Source organism: Impatiens glandulifera, chromosome 1, assembly GCF_907164915.1.
Source record: "Impatiens glandulifera chromosome 1, dImpGla2.1, whole genome shotgun sequence".
Classification (NCBI taxonomy): Eukaryota; Viridiplantae; Streptophyta; class Magnoliopsida; order Ericales; family Balsaminaceae; genus Impatiens; species Impatiens glandulifera.
The window spans coordinates 145,314,133-145,326,871 of NC_061862.1; the positions used below are offsets into that span (position 1 = coordinate 145,314,133).

The window sequence follows — 12,739 nt, forward strand, 5'->3', positions numbered from 1 at the left end:
TAATCATAAAAGTATTGGATTCATCAAATTAAATATTAAAATACTTTTATTTTATATTTATTAAATTTAAATTTTAAAATATTTTAATAATTTAGTATTTAAAATTTAAAATAACATTTTTATCAAATAAAATTTTCAAAAAATAAAAACTTAAAACTCAAATAACTTATCATAATTTTTGAGTTGAGTAGACTTTATAAAAAATTGAAACGCGACTTAATAAAATAACATGAAAAATATTGATAAATAGAGTGGATAATCCCTATTTTTTATAACTAGATAAGAACATAGTGAATTAAATTTAAACGAAAATTAAAAGTTTAAAGACTAAAATCATATTTTTATTGTAAAATTAAATTATTACATTTTTTTTAAACATAGATATGCTCTTATAAGTTTAATTGATTTTTGTACTTTTAGTTGTTAAGCTAAAGTTTCTTAATTTGATTCAATTTATTCAATACTCTATTCATGCCTAATCAAAGAAGGTAATAATCAAACCCGAATTTATCTTATGGGCTACCTAGGTTAGATTTTGTAAAAAAATATTTAACTGTCTAAATTTCAAATCTCCAAACTTCCCCTTGCTCTATTGATTACTTTTTCAAAAAAATTAAGTAAATGACAAGAAAAAGACAAAAGAGACACATTCCCTCACCACAATCTCACTCACTGCTCCTACATGTCCGAAGATGTCCACAAAATCAAGAATCATTTCCCCTCTCTCTATAAACAGATCGAAAGTTAGAAGAAGAAGAAGAACAATTTGTAGTAATTTGTTAATCAAATTATGGCTTTAACTACTAGTATGGATAGCTTTGAAAACATACTAATGTTTTCTCAAAAATCAGTTCCTACTCCATTCTTAAGCAAAACCTATCAACTCGTAGATGATGCAACCACCGACCATATCGTCTCATGGTCGTCCGAACATCAACACTCAACTTTCGTTGTTTGGCGCCCACCCGAATTCGCTCGAGATCTCCTTCCAAGGTTTTTCAAACACAGCAATTTCTCAAGCTTCATTCGTCAACTCAACACCTACGTAAGTAAATACCTTCACCATTTCATTAACAAGTTTGTTAACAAAGACTAATACTTTTTCGTGCATGACAACAACTAGGGTTTTAAAAAGATCGTGCCGGAAAGATGGGAGTTCGCGAATGACTTCTTCAAGAAAGGTGAAAAACATCTCCTTTGCAACATTCACCGTCGTAAAATTTCATCTCAATCTCAACCTCATGTTGCTAAATCCACGACCCAATATCACTTTCCTACTAATTTCTTTCTAAATCCAAGCATGAAGATCGGAGTTGGATCCATGCAGCAGGCAGCTATGTTGTCGGAGGACAACGAGAGGCTCCGTCGTAGCAACACCATGTTGACGACAGAACTTGCCCGCATGAAAAGTCTTTACAATGACATCATTTACTTCGTTCAGAACCATGTAAAGCCTCTTGCCAAACCTAGTACCACGACGTCGATGATACATAACCGTCGTGGAAACGTTAGACCGGTGGAAGATTCCGAAGGCAAAGGGTGTGAATTAACTAAGCTATTTGGGGTCCCATTACAATCGAAATCGAAGAAGGCTCGTTTAATTATGGATAAAGATGATGATTTATTGCTAAATCTTTAATTGATCATTACATAATAATTATTATGAATCTTGAACTATATAGTTTTGATCATTTCCTTTTGTTTTGTAGTTTATTGTAGTTGGACTCCATATGTACATTTTAGTGTTTCTAATGGTATTAAGTTAATTTTTATTCTACTCACAATAGAATTTATTTATTTAGAAAGTATTAAGATTTAAATCTTTTTATTGTACAAAAGTAAATTTTACATGAGAATATTTTTTTTTGTAATAATTACTTTTTTAGCTTTTAGAAATACAGGACTTAGTTAGACTATTTATGTCAGAGAGAAAAGAGGGAAATAAATCCGATACAGCTAGCATCATATATATTCATCTTTTCTGATTCAAATGGGCCATGGAAACATCATGAAAATGATTTGGATTTTTTTTCTTTAAAGTTAAATTCTTATTAGTAAATCTTATCTATAGATAGTTTTAACCCATTTAGAATATATTGCATGAGAAGTACAATACATAAGTATATAACTCCTATGTTAATATAAAATATTTAACTACAAGTTAGGTCAATATTTTTTATCAATACACAATTATAAATATAAATATAAATAAAAATTCTTAATTGCCTAATGGTTCAACCATTTAAAAGTATATTAAAATGATTTAAAGTTTATGGGTTAAAAATATTTTTTACAAAAAAATAATGAAGTTTCACAAAAGATTAAAGGGTTTTAAAGATTATTCAAAGATGATTAACTATTTTTTTTTAATAAAGATGTTAAATGATCCCGTTTGTCATGACATTCACTTTAACTTAAGACATTTTAAGTAAGAATCGAAAGCGTTTTAAGTGAAAATTGAATTCGAGACTTGGTCTCAAAGCATTCTAAAAGTAGAAGAGATGAATGAATTGACATTCTTGATGCATTGCATTCGAACTTTAACAATTAAATATTATTATATATAAAATACTACCACAATTCCATCATAATAAAAAAAATAGCTTAATGCATATAAATGTCACCAACTTAACCTATTTTATTCCACTACCAACATTTTTAAAATAAATATATCACTTTATTAAGAAGAATTGTGAGCTAAGACTTTCATGGACAATCAACAACTTAATTAGTTTGATCTCATCATTTTGGGAATCTTGTTTTGGGTAATCTAGGATTCATCAAATAATATTAAATTCAAAACTCCAAAGCATTAAATAAATTAATCCATCCAATGTTCCAAAACCCAAAGACCTCCCTAGGTCACCACTCCAAGATATAATCCTTAAAACCATACAAAACAAAATAACCAAAAAAAACATTGAATAACCTAAAGTCTCGAATAATATTCTCAAACTAAACCCAAGCAAACAACGCCTAATATATTGTTTTCAGCCGCGTAACTACATTGAACAAAGCCATTTGCTAGTCGATGTAGGGTGCAATTGAAACTAGTCTATCATACTCAGTTGTTCATTATCATTGAGCCATGGTGATGGTTGAGGCTGATTGATTCCAACTCAGTATCAAAATAGAACATGTTATAACATAGGCCTGTTACAGATTCCAAGTAGATGTGAATTATTGAAATTAGCAGACAAATCAAAATTGGCCTATCAATTGATTATTCATAGAGCAAAAAAAAGGTATGATTAAACATATCAAAGGATGCATCTGGATTGTTATTTGGAAATCAATAGTTATGTGCTCAACAATGTTCTACTAAATGTGCAAGATCCATTAGAAGTACCAAATTTTGAAATAATAAAGAAACAATAAAGATACCGATAAAGTTTAAGGCTTTAATATGAAGCTAATTGAATAACTATGTGAATTTTTTTTATTGTACTTTTTAAAATGGTATGAGGACATCGTTAGCTATGAGTTTTCACTTAATAACTATGTGATTATTTTCAAATAATCTGAAAAAAATAGGGTTTTTTTTGGTTTTGAGTTATTTGGATAACCAATAGGTTGTTTTCAAATCGATACAAGTTATTAAAATTTGTGCTATTTAAGTAAAATCATAAATATATAATGATTTTGTTTTTCATTTTGCCTTTAAGAAATAAAAAAAAAAAGTTTCTGTAAATAAATAAATGGTATTTTGATTGATGAGGGTCATATGTTTTATTGGATGATGTGTTATTTGAGATTAATCCTAAATAACCTAAATCAAACAAAACAATTTTTTTAATTTAAAAGGTTAGCACGACTCTACTTCAATTTAAAGCGTTCTTAATAGGAATCGAACTCGTGATTTTAATCTTTTTAGGTAAACTCTTGTCACTTAAACTACCCTAGTGAGTTATCTCGACCAAGTTGACCATGTTTAATAAAGGTATAATAAATTTGAGAGTTAGGTGAATGACGAAGGTATATTATTCAAGTAAAAAGACGCGGTATTAATCGAATACCGAATTAGTTATTAATTTAAATCTCGGTGCAATGAATCTATATAGAAATACTAACAAAATAATTTGTTGACTCGGAATTCTTTAAAAAAAATAATAAATAATGGATAAAATATGACTGTCTTATGCAATATTCTTTTAAAATTAATTGGACCATGACATGAATAGTACTTCAAAATGACTGAAATTGATGCCAAAAGATAAATGAATTACCTTGTGCTCAAGATGATTGATGAACATTAAAGTGACATAAGGATGAACTTGATACTAATCAGCTGCATTGCAGGTGAAGCAACCACTGAAAAAACTAATCTTCCGCGCCTTCCGGAAAGAAATGTTCTTATCAGATGTATCGGTAACTTGACGATGAACATGTTTTGTTGACACATTACTCCTCATTGATTGGGCCTTCTTTTGAGCTGATTTCAGTTTGCTTAAAATTTTGTCCATAGATGATGACCTCTTCTTTTCAATTTTCATCTGAAAATACAAAAAGTTCATTCTAATTACCAAACAAACTAAAATCATTATAGCATATAATTCATTGTTTCCTAATTTATTAGATCAAGTATCTATCATTAAAGCACATTAATTGACATCAACATTATGTATTTAAGGAAACTCTTAGATGTATCATGTATGTACAAATTTGTATTGTAAACCAAAAATGGTTTCATGTGGATTATAAACCAATATCATTTCTTTCATCATCAAATCAACAACTAAAATACCAAAACATACTTTTAAATTTTATAAATTTAAAACTATTAGGATATTTTGTCATTTAACATTAAACAATATTAATTTTGCAAAAAAACCCAAGATCCAAATTGTACAAAAAGAGGTCCATGATCAGAAACTAACCTCTAGTTGACGAATTTCAGCCTCTGCTTTTGCCTTCTGTAGGTTCTCCCATGCAGTAATCTTTGCTTCCTGTCTCTTCATTCTGGAGAAACAACAATAATAAATTAGTTTTTTTCTCATGACAGAGTCTTTTATGTTGAAAAATCATAATGAATGTAATTAGATGTTTCATACATGGAAATGTCTTTTGCTGTTTTTGATCCATTCCAAGAGTAAGATGGATCCTCCCCATTTTTCCCATTCCAATTGTCCAGATTAGCTGATCTTTTCTCAGGAAAAGGTTCTCTTAGTTTGAAAGATCTTATTGACTTGGTCACATTATTGTCAACCCGCACATCTCTGACTCTGGCTCTAGTTAAAGGAGGATCATTAACTTCATGGATGGAAACTGCAGGTTGAACTGGTGGTAAGATCAACTCCCAATTAGAAGACGTGTGATCATTTCGTTCAGGACTCATCTGAGTTGATACATCCTTTCTTAGACCAGCATGATAAACATCAATTCCTTCTTGCTTATTATCTTTAGCAAGGTTCTTATCTATAAAATAGAAAGATAAAATGAATCATTTCAACATTTGAAAGTTAAGTCATCTTATTCTTGTAAGTAGTGTTTTCCAAAACTATTAAAATTTCAAATATATGTATTTGAAATCATCATCTTCATCACAAAAGAAGACACAAAAACATTAATAAGAAATATTTTTTTGTTGTACATATCAAATGTAGCTAAAACCAGTCATACTTGAATTTAATTAGTATGTGATGTTTTTTCTTGTAAACATAAATATAGATTGAAAATACCTTGGATTCCAGGTAATAGGAATTGACCACCGGGCGCGTCCGAGCAACCATGTATGCTAATTGACCTTGCCATGAAAGGTTCCATGCGTGCAGGAAAATTTCCAGATACATCTCTGTTGGAGCGAGTCGGAAAACCACCAGTGCTAGGAATTCCAGTTGAAAATGGAGATCCTCCCACAAGATTTCTAACTTTTCCTCCGTCTAACATGGGAATTGCAGGTGAAAATAGTGAATAACATGAAGTCCCGGGAGGACCAAGTGGCCCACTCTTGGATTTGGGCTTCCTTGGCTGCTGCTGATGAGATGAGGTCCTATTAGAACCATCACTCGAAGCAGGACTGAAAATCCACCTCTCAGCATCTTCCCATTTGGATGGCAATGCTCTCCCATTAACACCATTCCTCCTGTTAATGTTTCCATGCAGTGGAATACGCTCTGAGCTCCATCCCTTTAGAGTGTCCACACTACTATGCCGATGGTTTATCGTCATCCTAGGACTAAGTAAATTACTAGTCTGGCCAGACATAGTAATTAACTCCCTCTTATTGGTTCCTAAACGAGGCGAATAACTCACACGGGTCATTTGTAAGTTTCGATCTTCCTTCAACTTAAGACCATCAGATCTTACTCTGTGGTCTTGACATTCTGAAATCAAATGAAATCGGCTGATTAGAGAGAAAGAAAAGATCCAATCATTTATACATTAGTATATCATATCAAATCACCTCTCATAGCTTGAGAGAATGAGTTTCTTCCAGAATTCAAGATTAGATTGCTATCATCAGTTTCAGTCCCGCTGTCATCCTTTTGAACTGCAAAACAGATTAAGAAGATAATGAGAGAAGTAAAAATTTGAAATGGAATACCAAAACGCACAGTACCATCTGCTTTTCCAACTTTTCTCCATTGACGACTGTTCTTATCAACATTAAGCATGCGTAGATCTGAATCTGGACCACTAGAAGCATGCCTTAAATCATGTCCTGCCAAATGCTGATTCAAATCATAATTTCAAAAGTCAAATGAGTAGATTCAACATGCACAAAAGTTTAACAGAGAAATCATGGAAACAATCATCACTATTCAATACTAAATGTCGATGTGGACTCCTGGAATCATATACATTCTCCATTTCAACATTTCAACATACGAATAAGAAATCATCATTACTTCGAATCTATTATCTATAATCTGTAATCTACTCTTGACCGATCTTCAAACAAGTAATGACTGATTAGATTAGATAAATTACCTGCGAGGCTTCCGCATTGGAGGCAAAAGAACATCGTTCGCCGCTGCCGGAAGTGGAGGAAAAGAGGCTGCTGAAATTGGAACCGAGAGTGAAGAAAACAGAATCGGGACTTGTATCTCCGGCGCCATAGTTAGACCTCCGGCAATCAAACCCTATCTCCGGCATAGTTTTCCGACGTAAAGAGAGAGAAAGTGGTTGAATCAATTTCTTCTCTCACACGCACAGCTTGTGAAGTGAGATCCGTTGAGGTGGCGGGTATTCATATATATTAACTTTTTTTCTCTCTTTCTAGACTGTATATTAATTATTTTTATTATTCCTTAATTATCTTCTTTTACATATTTACTCTTATTTAATATCAATTTAAATATAATAGCTAAGGACTAGTTTGATCTATATGGTTATTGGTTTTTTTTTCTAGTTTGATGTATATGGTTATCGGGTTAGAAAAAAAACTCAATAACCAATTCATCAAATACTTCAAACACGCTTACATTCAAAGTATTATTAGTCAGAATCGAACAGAATCGAACGTTTGATATTTTTGGTCTATTAGTTCAACTCATTTTTAATAGCTAAGAGCTCGTTTAACCCACCAAGGTATATTTCAGTGATAATAATCAAAATGTTACGAGTTCAGTTTTATCTGAAAACGTTTTAAATTAAAACGGGTATCATAATTATAAGGTGTTATACTAGTTCTCCTTAATTTAAAGGGAAAAAAGAGTAAGAACTCGTTTTATCTGGATGAAAAGATAAAAAAAAAAAATGATGATTAGGTTTTAGATAAAATTTACAAAAACCCATTTCATACCAGCCCTTATAGAAATTACAAATATGAAGATGATTAAATTTAAATAATTAAATGTTTTACCTTTAAATTTAAATTATTTAAATCAGCTTTTCTGTGAACCTAGAACGTGTGAAACTGAGACATGACAGCAAATTTTTTTGGGGCTTTTCAACGTCAAATTGAGTAGTCAGTTAGGTTAAATAAATTATTTGAGAGAGAATTTTGAATTTAATGAGAGATTCCGTTGGCCTCGTTTGATATGATTTATTTACATTTCTTATTATTATCATTTTTTAATTACTTTTCTTACTATTATTCTATTCATATTCATATTCTTTATTCAAATAACTTATCCATAACTAGTTTTCTTATTAGAATAAATAAGTCAAATAAACCCACATAAAGTAAAACTCTAGAAATTAGTTTCATTTGACTAATTATTTGCTAAGAATTCAAATTTTATTTACAGTGGTAACTTAATCAATCTAGTCATGGTAAGTTTTCTTTATTTGAACAATCTCTTTCAGAGATTAAATAAGCTTTTTAAAAAACCGGGTCCCTTCAGTGATCAGAACTCAGAAGGCTCGATTGGGTGAAGAAACGGTGGATGTCTTGACTTTTAAGCTAACGTTAATAAGACACTGGCCCTATCAACATTTGTCAAAAACATTACATGCAAAATAGGCCCGTGAACTTTATGTTTTTGATTTTAAAAATTCTAAACTTTATGTTTTTGATTTTAAAAATTCTAAACTTTATGTTTTTGATTTTAAAAATTCTAAACTTTTTTAAGCTGTTTATAACTGTCAATATCTACTGTCTTACTCAATTTGAAAATTACTGTCTTTTTTTACAGCTCATTTGAAATGTTCACGGTCTGTTTTTTTGTTGGTGTGTTTGATAATCAGTTCTTCAAACGTTTCTAATACTAATATTTCAAATATATAAGTTTCAAGATTGACATATATGATTCATACTATTGGATCAAAGTAATTCACATTTCCTTTTAAAATGTTCATAAGACACTTAGGTCGTGACTAGCATGTCGACACAAGGCACAACATGAGACAACATACCGTGATATTTCTTGATATCTAGGCACGACCAAGGGCGGAGCTATGGTGCGGGTTTGGTTGGGCTGTAGCCCAGTGTAAAAGTTTTAAAAGATTATATAAATATAAATGTTTAATAAAATAGGGTCTGGTCGAGTTGGCTTTCTATGTATAAGTTATAAATGAGGTCAGGAGTTCAACCCCTGGCATAATATTTATGTAAGTTTTTCATATTTGGTTCGGTATTTTAATAAATAATATATGTATTAATATTCTATAATCATAATTTTGAGTGTATATTCACTCGATAATTTGTGTTTATTATAATTTTGTATTTTTGTTCCTATTTACATTTTTTTTTTCTTTTTCCTATACTCTTACAAAATTAGACTAAAATTCAAAAAATTAGATTTTCATATTTTATTTTTATTTATATAATTAATTTTTTATTATTTAAAGCCTAAATAATTTAACTTTTCACGTTTTCTTAACGTATTTTTGTTTAAATCGAGTATTCTTATATTTTATTAGGTTTCGTATATTTATTTTATTTTAGTAAAGGTATTTTTAAAACGGATTAATATGTTCACGTATTACTCGTATTAGTGTAATACATATAATTTGTTCAGCCCAGAGAAAAAAATCCTGAATTCGACCTTGGCACGACAACTAGAGATGATAATAGTCGGGCATATCAAAATATCAAAATGGAGAATGGATTTACTATCTCAGTATCATTTTACTTTGAGATTGACATATATGATTTTCACCGGCTATCAAAAAATCGAAGTAATTGGCATTTTTTCTTTTAAAATGTTCATAAGGCACTTGTGTTAGTGCCTCGCATGTCGATACAAGGCACGACATGAGACAACAAACTGTGATATTTCTTGATATCTAGACACGACAACTAGGAATAATAATGTGGTGAATAGAAATAGAGAATGTATTTATCTTCCCGTCTCATTTTACTTCGGTAATTGTTTTTAATTATCATCTACGCTCTGTTATTACCATCTACACCCCGTTCGGTTTGAAAAAAATTTGTCGGGAACTATTATACCATATTTTATAAAAATAAAATAAAAATTGATAAAATTATATAAACGAATTTTTTAATATTATATATAGTAATATATTGAAATTTTATATTATTGTGTTTATGGGTATTCGCGATAAAAAAACGGGGTTAGATCGGGGTAGAGACACAAATATCATTCCCGTGTTAGAATTATCCTAATTAGATCCTAATTTAATATGTGAGAAATTAAAATCTGAATGCGGCGGAAGCGTACCTTAATTAGTCGCATGAATAATGAATCTTCTCTTTCCTTAAACTTTGCATGGATTGAATGATTCTTTCCTTAAACTTTCCTTATATGGAATGGTTCTTCCATTTGATGAGTAAGTCAATAGATTTCTCTCTCTGTTGATGGGGACGCAAAGGAGAATTGACGTTACATCAAATGGGGACCATTACCGTTACATATAACCAACAATAAGTTAGTTATTATGGTTTGACAATTTCTAATTTAGCCCCTTCATAAAATTAGAAATGTCACTCAAGTATCCTCACTTTATATTCATGACAAATACACTCATAAGCCATAAACTTAATTTCACATTAGATCACATTATTTTGGCTTATATTAAATATGACACATGCACAATTATTTATTATACAAGTGACCCTAAAAATTCCAACAATCTCCCACTGGGTCACGTATGTACAAAAAATAAATGTATCAACCATAATGCGCCTGAAGTTTTATGTCATCTCAATCATATGTTGTATAAACAATTTTATAAATTAAACATATCAATATAGGACCAAAGAGCTCGTCGTTGTATTTAAGCACAACTAGACCCAACAATGATCACATAAATCAATACAATTAATTGACAAATCATATCATGAATGTGAGGAATGAAAATTCCATGCAAGGTGATCTTTTCATGTCAATTTTCAACTGGTCCTACTTGACTTTAGTGAGATCATACTTTAAACATAATTATACAAAGTGTAATGAACTGAATAATACTTAATTTCTGATCAGAATAAAAAACCTCATAAATATCTATAAAATAACTAAATTGAAAGACAACCAAACTACAAACTCCCACTGAAGTTAGAGATTATCGATCTCTTCGACACTCATACGAGCCATATTCTCATGAAAGACATTAGGTGATAAACCTATTGCCAAGAGGTTCATAACCATAGAGTTTGTACATAAATATTTTATAGAAATCCATTCACTTTGTATCATTTCTTTCATTAAATAAACTTGATGTCAAAATTACTTAATTTGATGCCCAGTAACATGTCATAAATTTCGCTGCAATAGTGGATGACGCCATAAGTGTTTGTTTGACACTTTTTCAAGAAACGATAAAACCATCTAGCGAAGAATATTACCCAAAGTAGATTTCATACTATTTTGGCATCCCGTAATATCGGAGTCAGAATACTCAATGATCTCAAGACTTTCCGACTTTCTATATGTGAGCATTTAATTCTTAATTCTTTTCAAATATTTCATAACAATTGGGCTACTTAATGTCAAGCAAAGTTTGTGACAAACAAAATGTCACCCATATATAAAACCATAAATAGACGTTTACTCCCACTGAACATGTGATACACAAATAATCAATTAAATTCACCTTAAAACCAAAAGAGAGAATTGTTATTTTGTAAAATTTGTGGTATCACTAACGAGACGCTTCTTTAAGTCTATAGATGAATTTCTTTAATTTGCAAACCATATTAATTTGGTATCTCGACACAAAGTATTCTCATTGCACCAAATTGTTTTTCAATGTCTCTATTGAAAAAACCCCTTAACATCTACTATGGTGAAGCTCCATATCAAAATATGTAACGGGTACCATAAATTGTTCTTAAAGAGTAATTCAATTAAACTGGATTGTCATAAAGACACTTAATTTTGAGGTTGTTGAGTTTGTACTTAATGAATTTGATCAATATTGTCTTGTTACTCTTGATTTTTTGAACATTATCATCAATATCAATAAAATCCTTATCAATGTCAAAAACACTTGAGATATAAATCAAATTTTCCAAAATAGGAATTATTGATCTAAATCATTTTTAAAGACACAATCATTTCTCCCCTCAAACTCAATATCCTCAAAAAAAAATATTGCAGTCTCATTTAAAAATAACTATTTTTATCTTGACATAATAAAAAATTATAGCCCTTAATCACTTAGAATATTTAATAAAATAGTTGCTCACATTTATAAACTTAAGTAACAATTAAATTCAAATAATGATTTATCCCATCTCAAAATACTTAATGCAACATTAATATCAAGTCTTTGGACAGTAATATTAATTGCTAATAGTATTTTGGTGTAATGATCAAACATTAATAATAAGACATGTCAAATAATCAATCTATCTTTGGATGGATTAATTATTCACATAAATAAGACTTTATAATTATTACATATTTATCATCACAAGTATTAATGCAATTCTGTCAATTAATTATCAGCCTTTGGGCCAAATAATATAATCACATGAATTACACAATACTACCATTCAAAATTGTCTTGAATTAATTTCAACAAACATTGTCACTTTGGTGATTATTTGTATCAATTAATACAATCCAAATAATGAACAATAATATCATTATTTTAAATTTAAATGTCATATTATTATATTATTGTATATAACCCAAATCAATAATATATAATCTTCCAAGAAACATGTAATTTATTTTATTATAAAAAATAAATTTATACATAAGTCAAATCTTACCTGATTTTGAAATTTGTAATATCTTATATTAATTAAATTAAATAATAAATCTTCAAGATTTATTTGACCAAATTCAAATATTTGCCTAAATCCAATTATAAATTAATTTATTAATAATTATTAACATTAATCTTTTAATCCTAAAATAAAGGATATAATTAAAATTTTATT

General features: G+C 29.6%; 2 protein-coding genes across 3 annotated transcripts; one reads left to right on the forward strand and one right to left on the reverse strand.

The window, feature by feature from the left end:
- The first annotated feature begins 790 nt into the window (after positions 1 to 790).
- On the forward strand, positions 791 to 1,639 carry LOC124909567 (heat stress transcription factor B-4-like). The gene is made up of 2 exons (XM_047450238.1): positions 791 to 1,045; positions 1,124 to 1,639. The coding sequence occupies exons 1-2, from the start codon at positions 791 to 793 to the stop codon at positions 1,637 to 1,639; spliced, it is 771 nt and encodes a 256-aa protein (XP_047306194.1).
- Positions 1,640 to 2,772: 1,133 nt separating this feature from the next.
- Positions 2,773 to 7,141, reverse strand: LOC124910274. 2 transcript variants are annotated; one of them, XR_007096409.1, is made up of 8 exons: positions 6,931 to 7,141; positions 6,560 to 6,674; positions 6,404 to 6,490; positions 5,679 to 6,323; positions 5,052 to 5,415; positions 4,878 to 4,959; positions 4,227 to 4,493; positions 2,773 to 3,153 (listed from the first exon to the last, which is right to left on the reverse strand). XR_007096409.1 is itself a non-coding variant. In XM_047450908.1 (7 exons), the coding sequence occupies exons 1-7, from the start codon at positions 7,093 to 7,095 to the stop codon at positions 4,281 to 4,283; spliced, it is 1,671 nt and encodes a 556-aa protein (XP_047306864.1). In that variant the 5' UTR covers positions 7,096 to 7,141; the 3' UTR covers positions 4,149 to 4,280. The 2 variants fall into 2 exon arrangements, 1 of the variants encoding a protein (XP_047306864.1); XM_047450908.1 differs by lacking the exon at positions 2,773 to 3,153 and having other exon boundaries at positions 4,149 to 4,493.
- Between the last annotated feature and the right edge of the window lie 5,598 nt (positions 7,142 to 12,739).

What these genes read in the sequence shown, in the direction of transcription:
- LOC124910274 (XM_047450908.1), bottom strand. Translation starts at nt 7,095, where the DNA reads ATGCCGGAGATAGGGTTTGATTGCCGGAGGTCTAACTATGGCGCCGGA. An exon ending in CCAATGCGGAAGCCTCGCAG is followed by an intron (nt 6,675 to 6,930) that starts GTAATTTATCTA and finishes TATGATTTGAAT; the next exon opens with CAGCATTTGGCAGGACATGA. An exon ending in ACAGCAAAAGACATTTCCAT is followed by an intron (nt 4,960 to 5,051) that starts GTATGAAACATC and finishes TTGTTTCTCCAG; the next exon opens with AATGAAGAGACAGGAAGCAA.
- LOC124909567 (XM_047450238.1), top strand. Translation starts at nt 791, where the DNA reads ATGGCTTTAACTACTAGTATGGATAGCTTTGAAAACATACTAATGTTT. An exon ending in TTCGTCAACTCAACACCTAC is followed by an intron (nt 1,046 to 1,123) that starts GTAAGTAAATAC and finishes GACAACAACTAG; the next exon opens with GGTTTTAAAAAGATCGTGCC.